Source organism: Dermacentor silvarum, chromosome 5 (genome assembly GCF_013339745.2).
Source record: "Dermacentor silvarum isolate Dsil-2018 chromosome 5, BIME_Dsil_1.4, whole genome shotgun sequence".
Classification (NCBI taxonomy): domain Eukaryota; kingdom Metazoa; phylum Arthropoda; class Arachnida; order Ixodida; family Ixodidae; genus Dermacentor; species Dermacentor silvarum.
In genome coordinates, this window is record NC_051158.1 from 119,016,320 (window position 1) to 119,039,318 (window position 22,999).

General features: G+C 46.8%; 1 protein-coding gene across 2 annotated transcripts in view; it reads right to left on the bottom strand.

The window, feature by feature from the left end:
- Positions 1-799: 799 nt before the first annotated feature.
- LOC119453746 (monocarboxylate transporter 12-like) overlaps positions 800-22,999 on the bottom strand; it is a 96,859-nt gene continuing 74,659 nt past the window's right edge. For both annotated transcript variants that reach the window (XM_049668414.1, XM_049668413.1), the window contains exons 2-4: positions 11,708-11,851; positions 7,705-8,685; positions 800-1,260 (exon numbers count right to left, since the gene is read on the bottom strand). In XM_049668414.1, coding sequence (XP_049524371.1) covers positions 1,106-1,260; positions 7,705-8,685; positions 11,708-11,851 — 1,280 coding nt within the window. In that variant the 3' untranslated portion in view covers positions 800-1,105. The remainder of the gene's footprint in view (positions 1,261-7,704; positions 8,686-11,707; positions 11,852-22,999) is intronic.

The following is a 22,999-nucleotide window of genomic DNA, read 5'->3' on the forward strand; positions in this document are numbered from 1 at the left end:
GACCTATGTAATGAGATTGCTTGCGCGACGATTATGCTGGCGTACAGAATACGAAACTTAGATAAAACCTACGCGCAGAAAAAAGAAAATGACAAAGGAAATGAGTAGCTCACGAGGAATGACTTAACGTGTACTAGGTCAACGACTTCAGGATACTGGCACAACTAAAATGCTTTACTTTACGTTTGCTGCTTCACTACTTTACAATATGGTTGGTGATTGATAGCCATGCACATCTCTTTTATGAGGGCATAACTTTGTGAAGGGCTCGCTAATGTTTTCACCCCTGCGGCACCCACAGACTCGCACCGAAAGAGTCACACGTAGTTAATCCGAATGGCGAAATGCACCTAGACGCTCGTGCACGACTGTCGCATGCACATAGCTCCAAGAAAAAAAAATTTACACCATCTTCCCGTAGGGGAACCCTGAGTAGTATGCGAAGCAGCCATGGGGTCGACTCAAAGTTCGGGATCGGCCTGTCGCCGCTGCCGTTTCGTGGCAGCGGCTCGAGCCCTCTTCTCCGCGGCGCTGTCCACGGCGCTGACACTGGCGTTGACGCTGGCGCTGTCCGTGGCGCTCATCGCGGCGTTGCGGGAGGAGAATGAGAGGAGCGGAGTGCGCGCGCGCGCGTCATTGTACCGCGAGCTACAGTGGCGCCCCCCCCCCCGCGGAGTATGCAGCGCCTACCGTGGCGCCTCTAACCTAAGCTGCTTTGCATTATCGCGCGCGGAGCCGCAGGTGTTGCCATTCGTTGCGCAATCCGGAGAGGAGAGGAGGAATGCCGAGAGGAGAGATGTGACAAGGAGAGGAGGGGGAGGAGGATGCGCATGCGGAGTGCGGGTGTCGACGCCGCACGGCAGATGGAGCGACGGACAGAGCCGCCGGCAAGAAATGCTTCGCATTTAAAAAACGCAGTGCTGCTGCCATGACTGAAGTCCTCAATATAAGGGATGGCACTATGCAAAAACCAGAAGTAGGCAAAATTCCACCGCACAGTTTCGACGTCGATGCTTCGTTACCCACGTCCGCTGTTAAGGTTTCACTGGCCACCATCAGCTGCTGCTGTTCTGCCCGATTCCAGAAGCTGCGTCCCACCTTCCTTTCAAATTTCCTCCGAGGATTGGTCCACCTTTGTCGGCGATACCTCCTTCTTGCCGTTGAGCAGCCTCAGGATCCAGATAATCGCCAGCAAACCGTTAACGGCGGCTGTGGAGTGAAGGAGACCGCTGTAGGATCCATGCCTGTCTCGGAAGTAGCCTGCAAATAGAGAACCACGTAAAGTTGCGTGAACGTCTGTGCGGAATAGCGAAGCTTGGGTTTTTTCCTTATTTTCTATTTCTGATTTATATCTAGCGAAATACGAACAACATTGAAGGCAAAAGAAAATAGGGCGGAAAACAGTTTGTGTGTCCCTAAACTTATAGCGATGCAAAAATTTCCTGTCTTTTTTTCGACTAGTCTTAACCTTCGGTAAACGAGGAAATTCAATATGTATAGTTGTCTGGCAACACCGGCCGCGTCCTCTGTCTTCTCTTAGTCGCAGTTACGTAGCACCTGAGTGTTCTGCGGCCTAGTGCGGCTTGGCTATCGTCGCCTTGTGGCTATTCATAGCCCCAAACTGCTACAGTCGCCTTCATCTGTCAACAAGTCACGAAGAGTGAACGTCCCTGTGGTCCCGTGGATCAACCTAGCCACACCCGCTGGCTTCTGAACTTTCGAATGTCCGTCAGCGCGGAATTCTCAAGAGACGTACTGCTTTGAAACCGAAACCTTTGCTCAGTCTCTTTTCTCGGCCGCGTGCGCTTCAAACGTTAGCTCAGTACCAAAAAAAAAAAAAAAAACAAATGTTCATATGGCCTACAATCCTTGACTCAGGCCTTTATAACGACCGTGCTGAAAAAGTTGTTTTAAGCAAAGTGCCATTTCCATTGCGTCAGCATGAAAACTCGTATTATGTGAAAAATCGAAACTGTGCTACGAGTGCAGTTCGTCGAAGCTCATAAAGCTCCATACAGGCAGCTATGAAGCACTGCTGTGCTCCGCTCTCATTGGATTCTCTCTTCGAGCTTGTGAATTAAAATCGTGCGTCTGAAGTCGCACTAGCATTTCCTGTGAAAACGGAAGACAAACGTGATTGGCAGGAGTTTCATTCGTGTGCTGTTGCCTGCCGTTCGCCACTGCAAGTATCAAGTTATCACAGGATAGGGCGCTGCGTGTTTTCTCTACGGCTCGTATTCCGTAGGCTGCTTAATCCTCACGCGGATTTCATGATTCAGGTGTTCGTAAATATTGACGACGTTGCTGCTTGCAGACGCACCTGCTTCAAGCACAGTGCAATTCCATGAGCAACCCTGAAAACCCGTGCTTAGGCGCACTAAACGGGTGATCATTTTCGCGTGTTACGGAATTTTAAAGAATCTCCTGCTGCAGATTACATAATTCTGGTCACTGAGCTGGTTTATTGAGAGAGGCGGACATTACTAACATGAGCAATGGAAACACATATTTAACTAATTAAGAAAATATCAATAATTACCTTGTCAAATAATTTAGAGCACATATGGTAATTTACGACTTGTAGCAGGTGAGTTAGCAAGGCGTATACATTTAGAATGAATTTCCATAATAAGACCAGTTTGGAAATATGCGCCACCAAAGTCGCTGTAAAATGCACGGTTGTTCCACTTACTTTTCTTTAAAACAAAAAGCTCTTTTATGCATTGAAACAAAAGTAACTGGAACGCCGATGTATTTTGTCCCACACTTCGGGAAATTTTATATCGAAAATGGTGCAATCCAGGAAATTCATTTCATACAGACACGTCTTGCAAATACACTAGCTACAATTCGTACATTACAATATGTGCCATAATGTTATTCACAGGAAGCTAATTAGTGAATTGTCTGTAATTATTTCAATATTTATTTGAATTTGTCATGCTAGTAATGTCCGCCTCTTCGAATAATACAGCTCAAAGATAAGAATTAGGCTATGTGCCGCCGGTCCTGATTATAAAAAAAATTGTAGAGCACAAAAATGATCACCCTGTATTATGCGGCGTCTCATAACCAGAGCGGAAAACGAATGAACACTCGGCAATTATATGCCAAGTGTAAGTACGAAAGAAAAAAAAATCACAGCATATCCACGGGGTGAATGATGATGAGTGGGCGAAGCTCCGGAGGGAATCATCGGATCTCCCGCTTAAGGGGACGCTAGCACAAACGCGTTAGAAACGTGCAGTACTCTCTAGTATGGGGGAGCGGCCACAGCGTCTTACGCAGCCATTTACACATGCCGTAACGTGCACCGCGTTTGCCGACGCCATCACATGACTGCTGAGAGAGTATACCCCCCGTATTCATAAACGCTCCTGGACTTGAACTTGACTTGCCACCGCTTTGGGCAGCGCGTTCGAAACGCGTTGAAGGTAAGGCGGAGAGGCCACAGCGTCTTACACCAGCTTCTTACACGGGCCGTAACGCGCTAGAAACGCGGCCTTTCGTTAATGTTGGGTATTTATTCCCATCGTGGTGCGTGTGTCCATGTCCGCTTCGTGGCGTAGTGGGCTAACGCAGCGCGCTCGGAAGCGAGGGGTCCCTGGTTCGATTCCGCGCTACGGACACAACTTCGGAATTTTTTTCTCATTTTTCTCAGACTGGTTACACACTACTGGTTACACACTACTACTACGACGACGGGGACGGAACGGGTGCCGCTCTAAGGAGCTTCGCCCCTAAAACGCACATGGCGATTTCACATTGTGCCGAGTGGTAAACCACCGAAAGCTTGAGGTTAGAGCGCTCGGGCGCTCGGGCCTTGTCTATCTCTATGCTGTTGTTGAGCTGTTGTGAATATAGGTAAAACTATGCGCCGACGTCGCACTCTCTGCTACATTATTTTTCTCGAGCAGAATTACCAGATGCGATGGACTTTGCTGAGCTGTGTGACCTTCATAGTGCATTCAATTACACTAATGAATGCTCCATCTTCGTGATTATGCTAACGTGCAACACGCTTTTCTTTCAGTACGTTTAATAAAAAATGTAATTCCCGTGAACATCGCTCTACCTTCTAAAAAGTTTTCTTCATTTTTCTTCGTCTGGGAAACATGTAACGGGAAATGGGGGCTACAGCAACCCGTGAGGTGTTTTTTCCTTGCGTTCGTAAAATTATTATTTAGCCGCTCTAATGATAAAAACGATTGAAAATCCCCAAGTGCATTGTATATAAGCCAAAAAATACCGTCCCATAAGAATCAAGGCACATAGCTATTGGCATATATCAAGTGACTCAAGTTCGCATCAAAGAAGTTCGCTGAAGACCAGCATTGACCGACTGACACATACCCACTGCTCAAAGTAGGGGTCAAATTGCTTCATTGAACAGCGTTACCTGCCCTGTCCCGCATCTTCAGTGACCTATGTCGGAGGGACCGAGGTTCGTTGAAAAAAAGAAAGAAGTTCAGCACATATGTCGGTTCGACTGTACGTTTCGAGCCCTGTTACCTTTGGACAGCGAAATGATTCGTAGCCATTCGCCAATCTGGGTCACACAGTGACCCAGATTGGCGGGAAAACTGTTTGTTACATACATAGATACATAGTTAGCCCCCGGAACGTTCGCGACGTACCCTAATAATGCTCACGCAATAAAAAAATTACACCATCTTCCCGTAGGGGAACCCTGAGTAGTATGCGAAGCAGCCATGGGGTCGACTCAAGGTAGTTTTATCAGTTGCGCATAAGCTTGGACATGCAGCAGCATCCAGCAACGCGCAGAACTGTTGTCGACGCCGTCGGCGTTTTGCCCGCGTTCGCACCGAACGCGCACAGCGTTGGTGACTGTTGCCGGTGCCAACGTTACTAGAACGCTGGCCGGTGCCTCTGGGGCGCCTACCGTCGCGTCTCTAACCTAAGCTGCTTCGCATTATCGCGCGCGGAGCCGCAGGTGTTGCCATTCGTTGCGCAGTCCGGAGAGGAGAGGAGCGTCTGAGAGGAGAGGAGGAATGCCGAGAGGAGAGGAGATGAGACAAGGAGAGGAGAGAAGGGGGAGGAGGATGCGTATGCGCAGTAGGGGTGTGGACGCCGCACGGCGGAGGGAGGGAGGGAGTGACATAGCCCCTAGCATAAGATGCTTCGCATCTAAAAGGTCCTCTAAATTATCCGATACTGGACGCAATCGAACCCACGTCACACGGTTTCCTGAATGACAGCAACACGGAAGCGTAGCACGCTCTGCCACCAATGCACTGGGCATGTGCTGCTTTTCTAGGAACGCCTTTGCTTTAACGAGCTGCGCCATGAATACACTGAGTATGTGCCGCTCTTCAATGAACGCTCGCCGACGTGGGTGTGCCACTGGGTGTCCCGCAAGCGAAGGAACGATTCTCAGCGTTCGCAGGCAGTGGCTCCTCTTCACGGAAGCACCCGTAGATGGCGCACTGTGTCCAGAGAGAAGTCGAGAGAGAGGAGCCCGAGGAGCTTGACTCGTTTCTCAGCGTTGGCACGAACCGGCGCGCCATACATTTCGGACGGACACGCGCAGGATTTGCGGCAACGCCGCTAGATGGTGCTGAGTGTTCGTAGAAAAGCGCGAAAGAGGAGGCCCGGTACAGTACATGCCTCATACTTTACTCCTTTGGATTGTGACAATACGTTGTATGTGGCAATACTGATTCAATCCTAAGCGTATAACTGTCGACAGCCATCGTGAGATTTTTTTTGTACCGAGTAGTAATTTACTTGCACACTGAAATTTTGGTTTGTGTTTAGGTCGAGGCCGGGATCATGGGTCCGTGCATTACAACGAAAATTGATTTGCCAAACCTATTAAGTTCCTTTTTTTTAATGCGATTGTCATTCTTTGGGGACTTGAGGCACCTTCAGGGAATTCTCTGGTTCTGCCTCTTACTGTTTTGCGCCAACTTGGGTCTCTGGGTAGTTCATGTTTAAACGGTACAGCATTCGGCAGATGTGGGCCAACTTGTGTTAGTGGGCATGTGCAAGAGGATATGTACCGTTCGTCAATGACCAATAACCTTTGAAAAAATTATGCGGTGCTGGACAAAATTAAGGCCTGGATATATATATATATATATATATATGTGTGTGTGTGTGTGTGTGTGTGTGTGTGTGTATGCTGATGAAGGCCGGACCCCGGCCGTAACGTCAATAAACCGCTTCATACGCGCGTCTACTTCGCTGTGAATATTTACCCGGACCCAGAATCGTTTTTTCCGCGTGTATATATATATATATATATATATATATATATAATCTTGTCTGCATAGATATTACCACTGGCGCTACACTGAAATTGCGCGGCGGCGTCGTTAGAGGCCGCAGCACATTCAGAGCTACTCACGAAAGAGAAACCGGGTTGCATACACGAGTCATACACAGCGTATCGAGGCTTGCAATACGGCCTTGTCTCTGCTAATCGCAGAACCTTCAACATTGGTCGTGAGATGCGTTCTTCCGGAATTTTTTTTTCCTGGTTGATGCGAGGTTCCAGCAGTTCATGAAAACCAAACCAGTTGAAAGTCCGGGGTTTTACACTTTCTGCCGGCGCCTTATTTCTTGCAACTTTACCTGGGGATGTGAAGGCAATCGCATAAACCTGTCTGCTTTTTTATGGTCGCAGAAAAAAGACATTCAAGCGGCATCTCAGCATCCGCATCCGTGCCCGAAGTACTCCTTTAACTCGCAAGATAAAAACACGTGCCCTTGAATTATTTATAGCTTTTTATTCTTCATATTCCACAAATATGTACCATATAAAGCTGAAAAATTTCAAAAAAAGGCGAGTTGCACTTGGTCAAAAATATTCTTGACCTGCCGGTTTAAGGTTAACGTAGGGCCCAACACTGGTGTTTTGGTACTTGCTTTGATAAAGTTAATGTCTATCCTTGAGATGTACATTTATGGAAATAAAAAATAAAGCTTTGCTTAAAAAAACGCCATGGCGAGAATATGACCAACACGTGTTAAGGAATCGATGATGCCAGCGGGCTTTGTGCCATGACAGCTGCCACCGCTCGCGGTCAACATTTCTTTAAATTTCGCTCTTGAGCGGGTAAACATATAAAGTCACACTTAAAGCTGCCGACCTATATTTGTCTGTGTGTAGGTTTTGCAGATGTTCTTTAAGGCCAAAATTATCATTGAGCTTCCAATTAAAGGGTTATATCATACACTGTACAAAATTTGCCCCTGCCGTATGTGAGTGGTAAAGCGTACGTGCATTTCCTATTACGGCCATTGAACATGGCAGTTTTATTTAGGACTCGCTGAAAACAAATAAAATTCAAATGCTTCGGCAATAGTGCGTTTCGAAAACTATTCCAGTTTTTGTTCTTATCTAGTCCGGCATTGCTTTTATGTTGTCCTCTCATCACCGTCTCTAGCAGCCCATTTTATGTAGCCCCTATTTACATGCATACATTATCTGCATTCCATAAATAGGCGCTCTAGTTTTGGGAGATTTGGGGCTCTCGTGGACAGGGCGGCTATTGAATCTACGCAGGTCACACTACGAGTGTATTCTGGATTTCTCGTAGTCTTTTCAGCGCTTCTTCAGCCTTTACTAGCAGAGCTGAGGTCTGATTTTTATCTTATTTATTCTGGTCCTGTAATAGCTCTGATATGTTGCATAGCGCAACCTAAGTAACACTACGCGCTTGAAGAGCACAGACTCACCGACAATTGGTGGGCGCAGAAGCAACGCTACACCAATGCAGAAGTACACTGCTCCCATAACGAGGGGAAGCTTCTTGAGTCCAAAATGTTTGGCAACCACGGGGGCCTGAAGGGCGATCCTTGCGCCGCATGTGAGGCCCATCAGCGCCGAAGCAGTCAGCATCATTTGGAACGTCCCGAACCATGCGAGCATTTCAAAAGCGGCGCCTTGCACAAGATACCCCAGGAGCATCACGGACTCCAGGGACAGAATCTTGGAGTCTATAATGACGCCGCTGAGAGCTCTGGAGACGATGTCACTGGCGGAGAAGGCGTGAAGAAGGAAAACTGAGCTTGAAGGTTCAATGCCGTGGTCACTTGCTAGGTCTGTTGACAACATGACGTATAACGCCATCCCGAAGTTCACAACCGTGAATGACACAGCGCTCACCAAAAAGGACATGGTTGCGAATGGGGCCAGCCCACGTTTAAAGCAGTCAAAGACGTCCTTTCTCTCCAGCCTTCTACTCGCCAAAAAGCGGGAGAAGTTGGACGTGCCATTAGAATTACTGAAGCTGACACTTGTAACTCTTTCTTCTACAGTCCTTTTATCCAAGAATACTTGCAGTTCATCGGTACCTTCAACACATTTCTCCATATTGAATTGTTCAGAACTGCGATCCTCGCATACAGGACTCCTTGCAGTGCCAACAGTGTCGAACGTTCTACATTTTCTCTTGCTCAACGATTTGGGCTTATCTAACCATGGTGGGTCTCTTAGAGCGATGCAGCACGGAAATGCGTTCATCAGGATGGCTCCGTAGAGCAAGAACGCTGCGTGGATGCCATAGCGTGAGTAGAAGAGTTCTATGAGCGGAGGAAAGACGACGGTGTTGAGTCCACCGGCGGTGAACATGAAGCTGCAGGCGGTGGCCCTTCTCTTCTCAAAGTACTCTGCCACGAGCACGTTTGCAGCGATGTAGAGCCCAGAAAGCGTGGTTCCTGAAATTGTGAACGAAAGAAGCTGTTTCATCTTTGATGCCTCAAGAGGGCATCGGAAGCTTAAAGCACTTGTATGTATGAAGAATATAAGTGCGGGCCAGATTTGTTTCCTTACAAGAAACATTTGTACGCTCTTCTGAAATCCACTTTCAGTTAAGACAGCATTCAGAGCTAGCAACAGCACAGCGTCTTCGAGGACTATGCACAAATGTGAACTATTTAGTAAAAAGAAATACTTTTTGACCCTTCAAATTGCATGACTGGCAATTCAGGTCGTGAGAACCTTCTTCTTGTAGGCCTCAAGAAAGCTACAAGTGCACATAAACGCGTTTGACAGATCACGGATTGTGTACACGCGTTTCTTGCTGGAGCAGCACATGTGTGCTAGTGTGATTCTACAGAATTTGCTGTAGCCGTGGATTCGGGGCAGGGAAATTTTCTGGCGAAACACTTCTTTTTAAAGCAAGTAGCACTTGTCCCTCAGTAATTGCATTACGAACCACATTGAAGCCGCCGTGCACGGGGGTCCTGACAGGCGGACTACTCTCTTACCTTGATTTAAGATCTCTAGGATAGACCCAATTTACACCACCTGAGCATCAACCTAGTTTAGTAATAAATTGTCGTTGAGATTGACTCACGTTATCGGCGAGAGAGCAAACGACGACACTACAAACCACGAAGAGGTTGGCAAGCGAAAGCATCGCTTCAAAATAAACCTTTGGGTATAATCCAGGAACTCGTGGTCGCCATTCTGCTCCAGCAGTATTTTGACGTCCGATTACACTCTACCATGTGGTGTTGATAAGAGCTGAACTACCTATATATCAGTTGGTTTTGCTCAGGACAACGTTAGTAATGACGACACTTTCTTTAGGTTATCTGCTTGTCCTATATTTACTCCATTTGTGAGAGCTCCGGAGGGGTTCGGGAGAAGATACGCATACAGTACTTACGCGCAAGCACAGGTTTTCGTAGCAACGTCCATCATGTTAACTTTAAGGCAAGGGCGGAATCATAAAGCACCAAAGAACACTAAATATTTTTAAGTGGAAGGCCTCTCAGCATGCTTACAACTGTTAGCGCTTAATCAACACATAACCTTGATGTAATCATTCGAACATAAAATGCTTATTCTGCTGCTTAATCCTTAGATGGGGCACATATTTCGATGCTATTTTGATTGAAGGTTACCACGAATGGGGAATGTCACGTACGCGCATTCGAACAGCTGCCTAATAAATTTTCCAGATATTCATAAGCGATCAATTGGTTGCAGTTTCTAAAAAACTGTATGCCGCTTCGGAAACAGTGTTTCAAGATCAGTGTTGTGCTCACATCCTGCGTGCGTCATCTTCCCCTTTGGAAAACAGGATGAATTGCCAAAAAGTCCACCTTGACGTCGTAGAACAGGTATGCAAAGAGTGCAACTAGTGGCAGAGCCCATCGCCTGGCTTCCTCAAAGTTATTTATATTACGTTTTGGGCTGACGCCAGCCCAAACATACTTCGTATCAAGCTGGTCACGTACAAACGGATGGCGGCAGCGTGACGCTAATCACCAGACTGGTCTTCGGTGACTCTGTATGTACTGGAAATGAAACTATCCACTTATCTCTGGCCCTGCTTTGCACCTTGGCAAGACAGCAATGCCGATATTCATAAAACGTTGTTGAACTGTAATAATTCGTAGCAGTAAAGGGCAGCGAATCTTGAGGGTGAACATGTTCTTAGTGGAGATGGCCCGCCAATGGGAAAAAGCACTTATGCACGAAAAGCTTTGTGAATTCGGGCCCAGATGTTTGATATTTGTAGACAGCGCACTGTGTTAAACGGTAAGTGGCTGTTGCGCTGTTACAACATGCGCTAACCTTTTACGCTCTGCTAAAGAGAAGCGTCACTATTTTGGAATTCCACACTGTGGCTATCTGGAATACAAGATTTCCAGGGGAGAGCAATAAACCCTTATCGCGCCTCTCATCGCGCAAGTGCCGGTTGTATCTCCCTTACTCTTTCAGAGCCAGCGTCTATCATCTTTATAATAGCTGCCATCTATAGCTCTGCTGCTACCCTCACATGGGTAATGGCTTTCCAACATAAGGCCTCGGTAGACACTTGTCTTCATGCGAGGTCAACCACGGTGGCTTAGAAGCAGCAATTTTAATCACTTACGAGCACAAGCCAGAAGCAGCAATTTCCTTACCGGCAGAGCAATCTTCAGTAGCTGTTTGAGAAGGAGACTCGTTACCGTTGACATTATGCAGGGAACATTAACTGTTGTCAATTTGTGCCCACGCAGCCGGGCATATTCATATACGTGGTGGTTCGGGCGTGCCTCACATGGTGGTATTTATTGTTTAGCAGCCGTCATGTCAGGTGCGTGAGTCCGACATAAGTCCTACTCCCCCGTTAATTGTAGGAGCCAAAGCTAGAAACGCACCAGATGCAACCACCGGCAACGTACTCGCGTATTACTTTTACCACGTCTTCGGTGGGCATGCGCAATACGTGGCAACCTACTGCGTATACAACGGTAGCACCTAGTGCTACTACCGTCGCCCTGCACACAGCATCTGACAGGTGGCGGCAGTGGTAGTGGCAGGTCAATAACATTGCCGATCACCATAGGTATTTAACTATGCTCACAATGTTTATAGCGGGCCGCGTGATCGCCGTGATGTCTCCTTACTTGTTCTTCGTGTTCACTGGCGCCGTTTACAAGCCACAATACATCTATTTCCCAACAATAAGTTTTGGTTTATATTATTTTAACACGCCATGGTAGCTTAGTGGGTATGATGTTGGGCTGCTGAACACGAGTTCGCGGGATCAAAACCCGGCGAAACGCGAAACCCGGCGAAACGCGAAAACACCCGTGCACTTAGATTTAGGCGCGCGTAAAAATCCCAGGTGGTCGAAATTATTTCGAACCACCACTACAGCGTGCCTAATAACCCGGTTGTGGTTCTGGCACGTAAGACCCCATAATTTTAATAATGTTCTAGTAGCGACCGGTTGCTTACCGTTAATGATGCCAAAGAAGACAACAATAAAGGGGGTGCTTTCTGCGAAGTAGCACAGGCTTACAGCGATGCCCGCGATGAAAGAGCATACGAGGATGACTTTTCTGCAGGAGAAACGAGCGCATAGCATGCCAGTCAGGGGACCTGCATGACACAGATGCACATCATTGCTGATTAGACAGAAGCCTCAGGTGTAAAGATCATTCAGCAATTTCAAGTCTCAAAACTGCAAGAAAAGTTACCTATACCGAAGCTATACTGCCATGGAGACCTCGTGTAAAATTAGCCTATGAAATACGTAACAAAAATACAGAAAATTTGGCAATATAAGGTCGATAACAACGGTTGCAGATATTTGATACGAAAGTACAATTATAAAAAAAGCAAAGCCTCAACAAAAAGAAAAGAAAGTACAATACTATACAGAAGCAACCTAATAATCACACGCCACCTAATATACGCTTGTAACACGAGTATGTAAAAATAATACAATTGCATAAAGAATTACAATAATACCGTATTATTGCTCAGACACTTTTGGTTAGGCGATATCGACAACGTACATGTCACAATAGCCGCACATTATAATCTCTTTGCGCCTTTTATGTTGACGGCTCGGCTAGCTCCACAGCCGCTGTAGCTTTGGCTTTGTGGGGAACTTTCGTCAGAACATGTCAACACGAGTGGATAGTGTCTTGCAACATTTTCGACGTCATTGATCCCGTATGTCGCGACTGAAAAGGGAGCGCAACTTTATTGGCTAGTCACACCGCTGATCGCTTTGTCGGCCATCTCATTCACGATAGCAGCAGTCTTCGTGCAGGCAGGAGGGTAGCTCCTGTCTATCTTTAGAGTGCTTTAGCAATTTTCGAATGAGTTCTCCTGCGTCATCAGAACTGTTTAACGGCACGTTGTTTTGAACCATGAATGCTGCAAAGCGGAATTTAGCTCGAGTAGTAACCAGATCCGCTGATCGGCTGCAGAAACCTCCAAGTTTCTCGTTTAAGTTCTCTAGTTTAACTGAGCCATTGTGCTTGTGTGTGTGTGTGTGTTTTCGTGCTAAGATGCAATAGAATGTCCCAGGAACCACTGTACGAGATGTGGACATCGCTTCAGCACAAAGCTCGACAACAAGTTAACCGCGCAAAGAGCGATGGAATGAAAAATATTAGGCCTAACGCTAAGAGACAGGAAGAGAGTGCCCCGAACGAGGCCTGGGGCTATGGCTACACTACAGCCAAAAGCCGACGCCTGTGGCAGGACCTGCATGATGCAGAACTAACTTATTACCGATCCCACGGCGCTGACTCACACGGGCACGTGTGTGGTGTGGATCAGAGAGCGAACTGCTATAGCCCATATCTTAATGGACATTAGGAGAAAAAAATGAAGCTGGGCAGGCCATGCAATGTGTAGGATGGATAACCGGTGGACTATTAGAGTTACAGAATGGGTACGAAGAGATGGGAAGTGCAGTCGAGGACGGCAGAAAACTAGGTGGGTTGATGAAGTTAGGAAGTTTGCTGGCGCAAGCTGGAATCAGCTAGCGCAAGACAGGGGTAATTGGAGGACGCAGGGAGAGGCCTTCGTCCTGCAGTGGACATAAAAATAAGCTGATGATTATGATGCTGAGGATGATATTGTCACGTAGGAGTGACGGTGAAGAAAACAGCCGCAGAACTGTGAATGACGAAATGTACTTTTCATTGGGCGAACCTGTGCCTACAAAAGCAAGTTGCACTCGAAGCAGAACGATAGCGGCGAGCACAGTCGGCGATCACCAAAGTCTGATCAGCAGAGAAACGCGTCGGCTTTTATACATGAATCATCGAAGGTTCTAGTGTAATCCATAGAGAAAGGAATGCAACAAGAGCGGAGACTCCCACAGAGCCCAGCGGCCGAAATGACGGCCGCGCGCCAAGCAGTCGGAATCAATCACTTGCGTTTTCGGTTTTGGGCGCGCGCATTTTGAACGCTAGCTAGCTCGCCGGCTGCGCCCCCCCCCCCCTCTTTTTTTATTTTCTGCTCGACTGCGCACGGTCTTCGTGCGGAATAGGTTTATTATTTGGTAAAAATGATTGCGAAGGATCTTTTCAAGTCCCATCGAATCTGGGCCATGTGCAATTTCACAAAGTAGACACAAGACTTCTTGTGAAACTAGGGAAGATTTATTTTGCTCTATATAAAAGCTCGTTCCGCACTTTTTATGCGTTCATCCAACGTAGTGATCCCAGGTAGGCAGTAGTTCCCGTATGAAGCTCCACCGGACGGCATCAGCTGAAAAAAAAGTAAATTACAAGCATGTTACATTTACAAGCATGTGTCATTTGGTATTTAGATATAGGAATAGTGCGTGTAAAGGCGAAACGTGGGAAAGCGGTGAATGGGCGGCATTACAAACAAAAGCAATTCGCTTTCACATATAAATTATAGAGTTTTACGTGCCAAAACCACGATCTGATTATGAGGCACGCCGTAGTGGGGGACTCCGGAAATTTGGACCACCTGCGGTTCTTTAACGTGCAGCTAAATCTGAGCACACGGGTGTTTTCGCATTTCGCCCCCATCGAAATGCGGCCGCCATGGCCGGGATTTGAACCCGCGACCTCGTGCTCAGCAGCCCAACACCATAGCCACTGAGCAACCACTGCGGGTATCGCTTCGCTTTTAGATATACATGGCGTACAAAATACCCGAGTCATCACAAACAATGCCACAAAATATGAAAACATCTGATTTTCAAGCATTCCCCCATTTCCGGGCATTATTTCCTGCACTTTAGCAGCACAAATACACGGGCGACTTCGCGTTTCAAAACTTCGCCTCGGACGACGCGACGGTACGCTACATACACAGAGACGGACGCAACAGGTACTCAAGACAAATGCGTGGGTGCAAAGCCTGTTTTCACTCCTTTGGAAGACGGAATTTTCGAATTACAAGTTTCTGACACGTTCCTCGGCGTTATCTTTCGCGTGTTCTGCCGGTGCCAGCAACACATTCCCGTGTTATCACTCGTGGCAATCGCCCATCGCGTTTTCGACGGGCGTGAGTACTGAAAGAAGGTATATATGTTGTTGCGGGGCCACAAAAAACGTCACAAACTTGTCCCTCTAAGATTCAATACACGCCAAACTAACTTTGTCCCCATGGCCGAGCTGCTTATGGCTAACTGCGTCACAGTGCGCTGCGCGGCCAGTGTGCCTCAACAGAACCGAGATAAGTTACAATTGTCCCATAGGAAGCGTATAGGAAACATGTCCAAGCACGATTCGTTAACTCAAATTATCTGCGCCAGGACGGCCGAGATATTTTTCGCTTTGCGTAAGTCTCGGTCCCGAGCCATAAGCCTATTTGCGTCGTAGACTGTGAAACAAAATTTATCACCTTGCCGTAGCCCAATAGTTCGGTGTTGTCTTGTCCCAGTGCAGAAGGAACGCAAGAATATGCCGGGAGCCCAAGAAACCTGGCTACATTAAAAAAGAGAGAGAGAGAGGGGTTGCCGCGGTCGAGCGCTCAAACGCGCGCGCAGCCGCCCTCGCTCGCCTCGGAGGAGTGTCTGGCGGATGACGCATGCATCTGGCGCGTCATTGGCCTGTCGCTAGGTAAGGCAAGAAAAAATAAGTCGCAAAGTTTAAGTTCATTTATACGGAAAACGTTTTAGTTCTCGCGGCCAAGAATTTAAAATATAAATCAATGTCTGTTAACCTAATTTCACTTTCGTTTTTTCGATGCTCGCGGCAGCTAACGTTCGGCATCACTACTGTAGCGTTACGTATGGTGATGTGTTTCCTGTTGCCAGTTTTTGCCTAGTGTCCCCTCTTGTTGAATTTCTTTCTCTATGAGTAATCCCTGGTGCCCGCGTGTCTTCCAGTAAGTACTAGACAAATCGGGTCGCTCATACAATCAGATTACATAAGCGTCCGCGACAACAGACAACGGATAGAAGCATCAGTAACCTTCGAGAAACTTCCGATACATACAGGCACGTCCTGCGTGCAGCTAAAACCCCTATATATAAAAAGTATCGCCAACCACTTCCCTCCTCCTCCATTCCGCTGTCGCGCTCGGCGCGGCCAGCGTGATCGAGGCGTGATTATGGACAGTGGCGCCGCCTACGTCGGGCCTGCCGTGGTAGACGACAGCTAACGCGCTACCAGAGGAAATCCGCGGAAAGCTTCGATCACGCCCTGCGGAGCAGTTATTAAAGCGCGATTTTGATTCGTCAGTCAGTAAGTAACTGGCCTTAGTAATACCATTTTGTAAATAGCAACGCGACGATGCGAGATGGCGCAAATACCAAGTGTGCAGCAAGCGTTTGCGCTCGCCGGATGATAAACAAAAAAAAAAAAAAGCCTTTTGCCCTCGTCTTGTTGGTTGCGGCAACTTAAGGCGCAGCAGCATGCCATAACAACGAAGTTCTTGTCCCTAATGCCACGTACACACTAGCGGCAAAACGCGCGCGGCGCGCCGCCGGCGTCAAGACGCGCGCCGCGAAAGCAGCCGCGAAACGGGTTCTTCTTGCCGCGGCATGGATCGCACCTGAACCGATTTTTTGCGGTTTGCCGCGTGCCGCGGATGCAGGAGACCAATGAGAGCGCCCCGCTTCCGTGACGTGCGCGCGGGAAATGGTGCCATGCGGACCCGCCCGACCGCTTGTTTCTCGTTTCGCACTATCATCTGCACGCGTCTGCTCCCGGATAGTACGAGAAGGGGAGAGGTAGTCTAGTCTGTCACGTGACTGCCACAGTGGTGTGGCCGCCCTGCCGCTGCTGCGTTTTGCCGCCGGCGGCGCGCCGCGCGCGTTTTGCCGCTAGTGTGTACGTGCCATAACACGTTTGATCCGTTTGTGCGTACAGCACTTTCGTCGCACAGGCCCGAGAATGGCGGTCGAATGACGCTAGAAAGAAAAAAATATACAAAAGCGCAACGCGTGCTACCGCGTGACACGGATTGGCCAATGGGGGAGCGGAAGAGGCTGGGGCGACAGGAGGCGGCTAGGAGGAAACGCCGGGGTGAGCGTGGTGGCGGCAAGATCTAAGAATGGCGCTACGCTTTATATATAGGGGTTTTACGCCCAGCGATGAGGTTTAACATTTGTCAGCCGGTGAAAAAGCGCGCACCGGTAAAAGTTAAACATGTGCACGTGTCAATATTTTCACTGCCTCCCGAAGATAAACTTATGCTGCACTCATAGACACATTGTTTCCTCTTCCCCATTGTCGTGCGTCTTATTTGGAATGTTATTTCCTAGGTATACTTAAACGTGTCTATCGAATGATCACTCCTCCAGGGACTGCAAACTTTTTCGTTAAATTACATTCGGCAACCCTTCCTGTCATAACTTGGTCGGAAAAAAGGGGCTGTTTTGTGCTGTGGTCGACAAACTGCCATTTACGTCCGCATGCTAAAAGGATTGATTACTGTTTTGTAGATTGTAGGGAAGCCGCGTTCTTCTGGGACATTCTCCAAAGAACACTTAAAAATATTTAGATGTCACACTATACACAACTCGTCTCCTACCTTTTAAAGACCACTATGACCCACGTACCACATTACATGTTCATGTTACTTGTCCTACATAGCCTTTGGCGCTGTACAAGAAACAGCTCCGGGCAGTCTCTTTATTGAACGCTTGCACGTGCTTGCCTGACTTTTAGATATTTTTTTCAGTTGCCATAAATATCTGTAGCGCTTTCATTGGTAATGCTGAAAACTTTGTTCTTATGTTATCACGCAAAAGAAACAAAAATGGGTGCCTAGCCCAGTGGGTAAGAAGCTCGGCTTCTGAGCGTGAGGTCGTAGGTTCGAACGTCGCCACCGGCAAAGCTTTTCTTTCTAAATTTCTTTTGTATGATGCATTATTTTCTTTACAGCGATTCGTCTTACGTTACTGACGGACGGGCTTTCTACTTGTGTAGGCATAGAAATGCTTACGCATTTGAAATGAAGCAGGGCTCGTAACGTAAACCCCACGTGGCTCCTTGGCTACGACCAGGGAAATGCATAGAAGTAGAGTCGTTATCTGGGTCGGTTGGCACATACTCAATAGTAAAAACCAGACAAAAGAAGTAGAGAGAAGAGACGTGGCACACACAACGACTGGATTAACAACTGTGCTTTATTGAAACGAATTGGATTACGCAAACCTTCTTTTTGGTTTTGTGGCTGAAGCCTACATGAAAACCTGTGGATTTTGCTTGTAGGAGGCAATGCAGTGCCTTTGGAAGCCTACTCCTGGAGGAGTTTTCATCATTTAGGCTAAAACATGCGATGTATTCCTTGCAACGGGCCCTTTTACATGTGTCTGCGGCACACATATCCTTCAGCAGCTTAACCGCTCCTGCAACTTTTGATCTATATATCCAAGGCCATTTATTTATTGTTCTTTGTAACTAACTAGTAAAGCAGCAAGTTGAGCTATTTGCTGTATGTTCATCTTGTATAAAGGGGTATACTGCGTTTTTTATAGAATAGTCACAGAGCAGCCTTCTTTCTCGGAAAGAAAGTCTGCTTTTCGGAGAGATATGCTGCTTAAAAGTAATCATTTGTACGTGATAGTTAGCTGGCTTTTTGTGCGCTAGTAAGTATAGGTGGGGTACCTAATTACATTGAAATAAATATTTTTGCTGTATATACCGGTTGTCCCAGCTAAAAGTACTGAAATAGTGGCGCTATCACGCGGTTGATTTTGTATTTAGCGGGCTTTCTTTAAAGGCAATTACAAGAAGCGCCATCAATGGTACTTAGTTGAAAACACTCCAGTCGGCCATTTTTAAATGTGATCTACACCTTACGTTTTGACACTTTCTTGGTGAAGACGATATTTAAAAAGTTAGGCCATTAGTTTATATTAATTATTTGACTTTGAAAAAAGAAAAAAATTCCGCAAACTAGGACACGCTATCCTCAAAACTACTGAGCTCGTTTGAGCCTCCTAGCACACTCCGTCGTCTTTAAAACACGGTTACTTTTACCTCGGATACCCTGCATATGCATCTGCGTTTCACTATTAGATATTCCACTCGTATATTTAATAGCTGCTATTCGTATTTGATTCGCATTAAAAAAATTCCCGCAGAAACTCCTCTGGAAGTTGTCTAAGTATGCGTAAGCGTTGTGCCACTTGCTATCTCCATGCAGCCCGGTGTCTTTATCAATGGTATTAACCTTGATCCGAAAAGTATAACCCTTATGAACACTTATCGGTCGCTATCAACCTTATTGGACGAGATCCGACCCTTATCAACCCTTATCGGTTGTTATCAACCTCGTCTAACTCGATCCGACTCATATGAACCCTTCTCGGTCGGTGTCAGCCTTATAGCAATCGATCCGATTTTTATAAACGCTCATCTGTCCTTATCTACCTGTCGGACAAAATACGACACTTATCAAATCTTATCCGTCCTTATCAACTTTATCAAATTTCATACGACCCTTATCAACCATTTTCGGTGCTAATTAACCTTATCAGCATTGCTCCGACCATTATTTATAAGTCCTCATCGCTCTTAGCACCTTATCCATCCGCGTCTAACACTTATCAACCGTGGTGAGATCCGTGTAACCAGGGTCCTTCAATACTTTCTTCTGGGCATGAAACTCCAGCCGAAGTTTCATATAGGGACAAAAGCTGCCAACCAGAGGCGCCACCGTGAGTAGAAGGGCACCGATCTGCCGCGCTTGGAAGGGCAGTCACGCGTTCGCGTGAATGTTTGCCATGAAAAACACCTCGCCCACATTTTTATTTCACTGTGTCCGCTAACTGAACATAGCAGTGCTTACTCTTGACCAAATACGATAGCATGCAAGTTGTTTATTACTTGAAGTCATTGATTGTTAGCAATCGTTCACCCAAGGCTGCCCGTCAAGTGTTGCAATTTCGCTTGTGCTCGTACCTATACCTGCGTTTCTTGATTCCTGTGAAGGTGATTAAAATCGTGCTTAAATTATACAGTGCGCCATGACTAAGCCTAGCTGACCCACAGATTGACGTTGCTTGCGCAAGAAGTTATGCTGCGCCCTACTGCGCGCTGGCGGTCCGCAGCGATTTTTCTCCTGTTAATTGCCTGTTTATTCTGGGGCATCGCGAAGCTACCAATGGGAATTTCGCGCGCAGAATCGGTACGTCTGAATAAAGTCATATTGGCACTAATTGCAGCAGCAGCTGTGAACTGCGCATGTTAGACATAGGCAATATGTCCGGTTTCTATGCGAAAGTTCTTGCATTTACGCATGGCCTTCACGCATGGCCTTCAGCATGGCCTTCACTAGCCGCAATAATTGCTTTAAATACTCATTTTTCCCAGGGTCGTGACTGAATGGAATCAGCTGTCCAATGATGTTGTGTTGCAGCCATCCCTGAATTTGTTTATGTCCCATATTGTGTAATTTCCTCAGTTTTCTTTTTCACTCTGTTACATTTGCACTTGCAGTAGACGCATTGATTCATTTGTACTCGAAGCATATCTTTCATTTCAGGCTATCTGTATTGTCTCTTTTCTAGTACGTGTACACGTAATTGTTTTTTTTTTTGCCCTGCAAATTATGTCATAATGTTGTATCCCCATCCTGCGGAAATCCCGTAACGGGATTGCAGTATTTGCTAAATAAAAAAAATACAAATTTAAACATGATCACTTCAAACCTGCGCGAGTTTTTTTTTTTCATCCATTCACATTTAATGTCGCAGTGACCATCAGTTCAAGGTTGGCGTTTCACTTAGTCGACTGAAAACACCCCCGAGTCTTTTTATAAAAATACCAGCCCAGATTGAAACCAGCTCGGAGCTTCCATCGTCATTAGGTCATTAAAGACTACATTTGCCGATCAAACTGAATAAGTATATTATTTTTCTGCATGTTTCTCTTCTTTGTCTTTATACTCAGTTTTATTAATCCAATTAGAGCCTCATTTTGTATTATTTTTTCTGCCTAACAGAAAACAAGTTTGCGCAGGTCTTTGTGGATAGCATTTCGACTTGTGCTAACCACGCTACCCCTTGCAGGACAGTGTCTACTTAGTAAAAGGGCGGAATGGAAGGCATGGTATAGGATTATTAGGAAGTAATTACTAGCAAGCGTCAAGAATGCAAAAGTGCCGCAAGCACTAGTACACATATGGTTGCAATTAAGATTGCGTTTGATAGACTGGCAGAAAAGTTGGTGGATAGAGGGAATGAGACAAAACACCAGGAAAAATAATTTGTCACTGCTTTCATCTCTCCTGTGGCTGACAGGATGAACGAGCACCAGCACGAAATAGTCTGTTCCTTTCGCTTGTAAAAAAATGCAAACGGCACTTAATAAAAAAAGTGCACAACTTCAGCCGTAGTGCGTACAAAATGGGTTGCGCAGCAAACACTCGCCGAGGAAGTACGGTCGTCCAGCAGGATGTCTTCAACAATGTTCATGTAGACATTGGCGCACGCTATATGTATTGTCCACGGTGCAACACTTCTAGGTGCTCGTCCACAATTTGCAGAAGGCAAAGCAGCTAGTCTGATGGCGCTTCCAAAAATCCCGTAGTCTTTATTTCGGTCAGTGCACTTGGCTTTAGGGAGGTGCTCCTCAGTGTTTGGAGGCCGTTTTGCAGCTTATTTTAGCAAACTTTCTTGCAATCTAGCCACCAAGATAGTCCAAAATGCAGTCCTTCGTTGACTCCGGACGATTGATATCTTGCATGCACTCAGCCGGCTCCAGTGGTATATCGTCCAAAAGAACTGCCAGGGTATCTATCTGAAACACTAATATCTTGCTCTATCACTCAGTGAATGACATGAGTGTGAAATTTTAAGCACCAGAAAGCGTAATATATCCTCACTGCATTTAAAACGAGACGTGTATGCCCATTAGCATCAAATAGTTAGACAATCATTATCACATTTCTATACAGTGCACAGCTACTCTGCAAGTTGTTTTGGTGTGTGTTATTAAAAGGTTTACCTGGTTAGCAATAGATTCTTCATGCTGAAAGAGATCTTGTATTTTTAAGAGTGGGCGTGGCCCATCTTCATTTTAGTCAGCGCTATCACTTTTTCGTTTGGATCATTAAACAAAAAGTAAACAAGTTCATTGTAAATGCCGCGCTTCAAGTAAACCTCTAAAACAAAGACACTGTCGCGATTTATACAAAAAAGCGTCAGGAATGGGGACTTACCGCACTGAATTCGTGGATTTCATACTTGCCTTCATGATGCACTGATCTATAATGAGCATCTCGCGGCCCGATAGCTTCTGAACGGTTCCCTGCATGCCACGTTTTTCATTTGCCTGCGCCTCCGCTTTTGCGAGCTTCCGATGACACGAATGAAGTTGTTGCTTCACACTGCGAAGTTGGTCCTTCACCCTTTGCAACCCTGAGGCAAAGCAAGCGGCGTGCTCTGTTAGGCACTCTGCATCAGCACCGCCAAGACGATTTACAGTTCGTACTTCATCTGCAAAGAGTGACCAAGAAACGAATATCGTAATGAGAGTGATGCCAGTTTGCCTGCGTAGTGAGCAAGTAGCATCAAAAGGTGTGCACCAGACTTACCGTGAATTTCTTCGGCTGCATCGGTGACGTCTGCAGTTGCGACGGCCGCAACTTCGGCTTCAGCGCAGTTCGAAGATACCGCTCACAGCCTTTTTGTAGGTGGGCGCCGTTTCGGTGCATGCGAACGTTTTTTGGGCTTACACAAGTACACAGCTACGCCTTGGAAAATCCTCGGAATGGCGTCTTCTACCAGGTTGGGTCGATCGCGTGGCAGTGACACGTTTCCATTCACTGTACACACGTCCGCATCTGTCTCCGGCATCATATGTCTCCGGCATCAAAATGTTTTTCGCACACGCGAAAGTACTTCGATTCAAACGAGAACCCGGCAGTCTCTTGTCGCGGGATTGCTCGCTTCCACCTGTCGCGTAGTTCCGGGTTGGCTGGTAAACAGAATGGGAGACTTTTTCGTCGACGCCCTTATATCCGGAGCGGCATCCTGGCTCACAACAAATGTTAGGAATCACTGCTATGGTGAATTACGAAGTGTCGATGTCACTACATGGAGAGACACGTTCAGGCGAAACAAAAAACAAACACGCACAACAGCACGCCGCGCTGACACTCCGCTTTCCGGCGGCAGCGGCCGCCTTCCCCGTCGCCCTTCTAGCGACGCCAGCGCTGCGGCGCCGCAACTTCGGGCGCTATATAAAGCTCTCCCACAGCGTTACGCGGGAGTTTCATTACCAGGAGAAAAGTTTTGAAGGACCCTGGCGTAACCCATCACCACTCCTTATCATCCTTATGAACCCATTG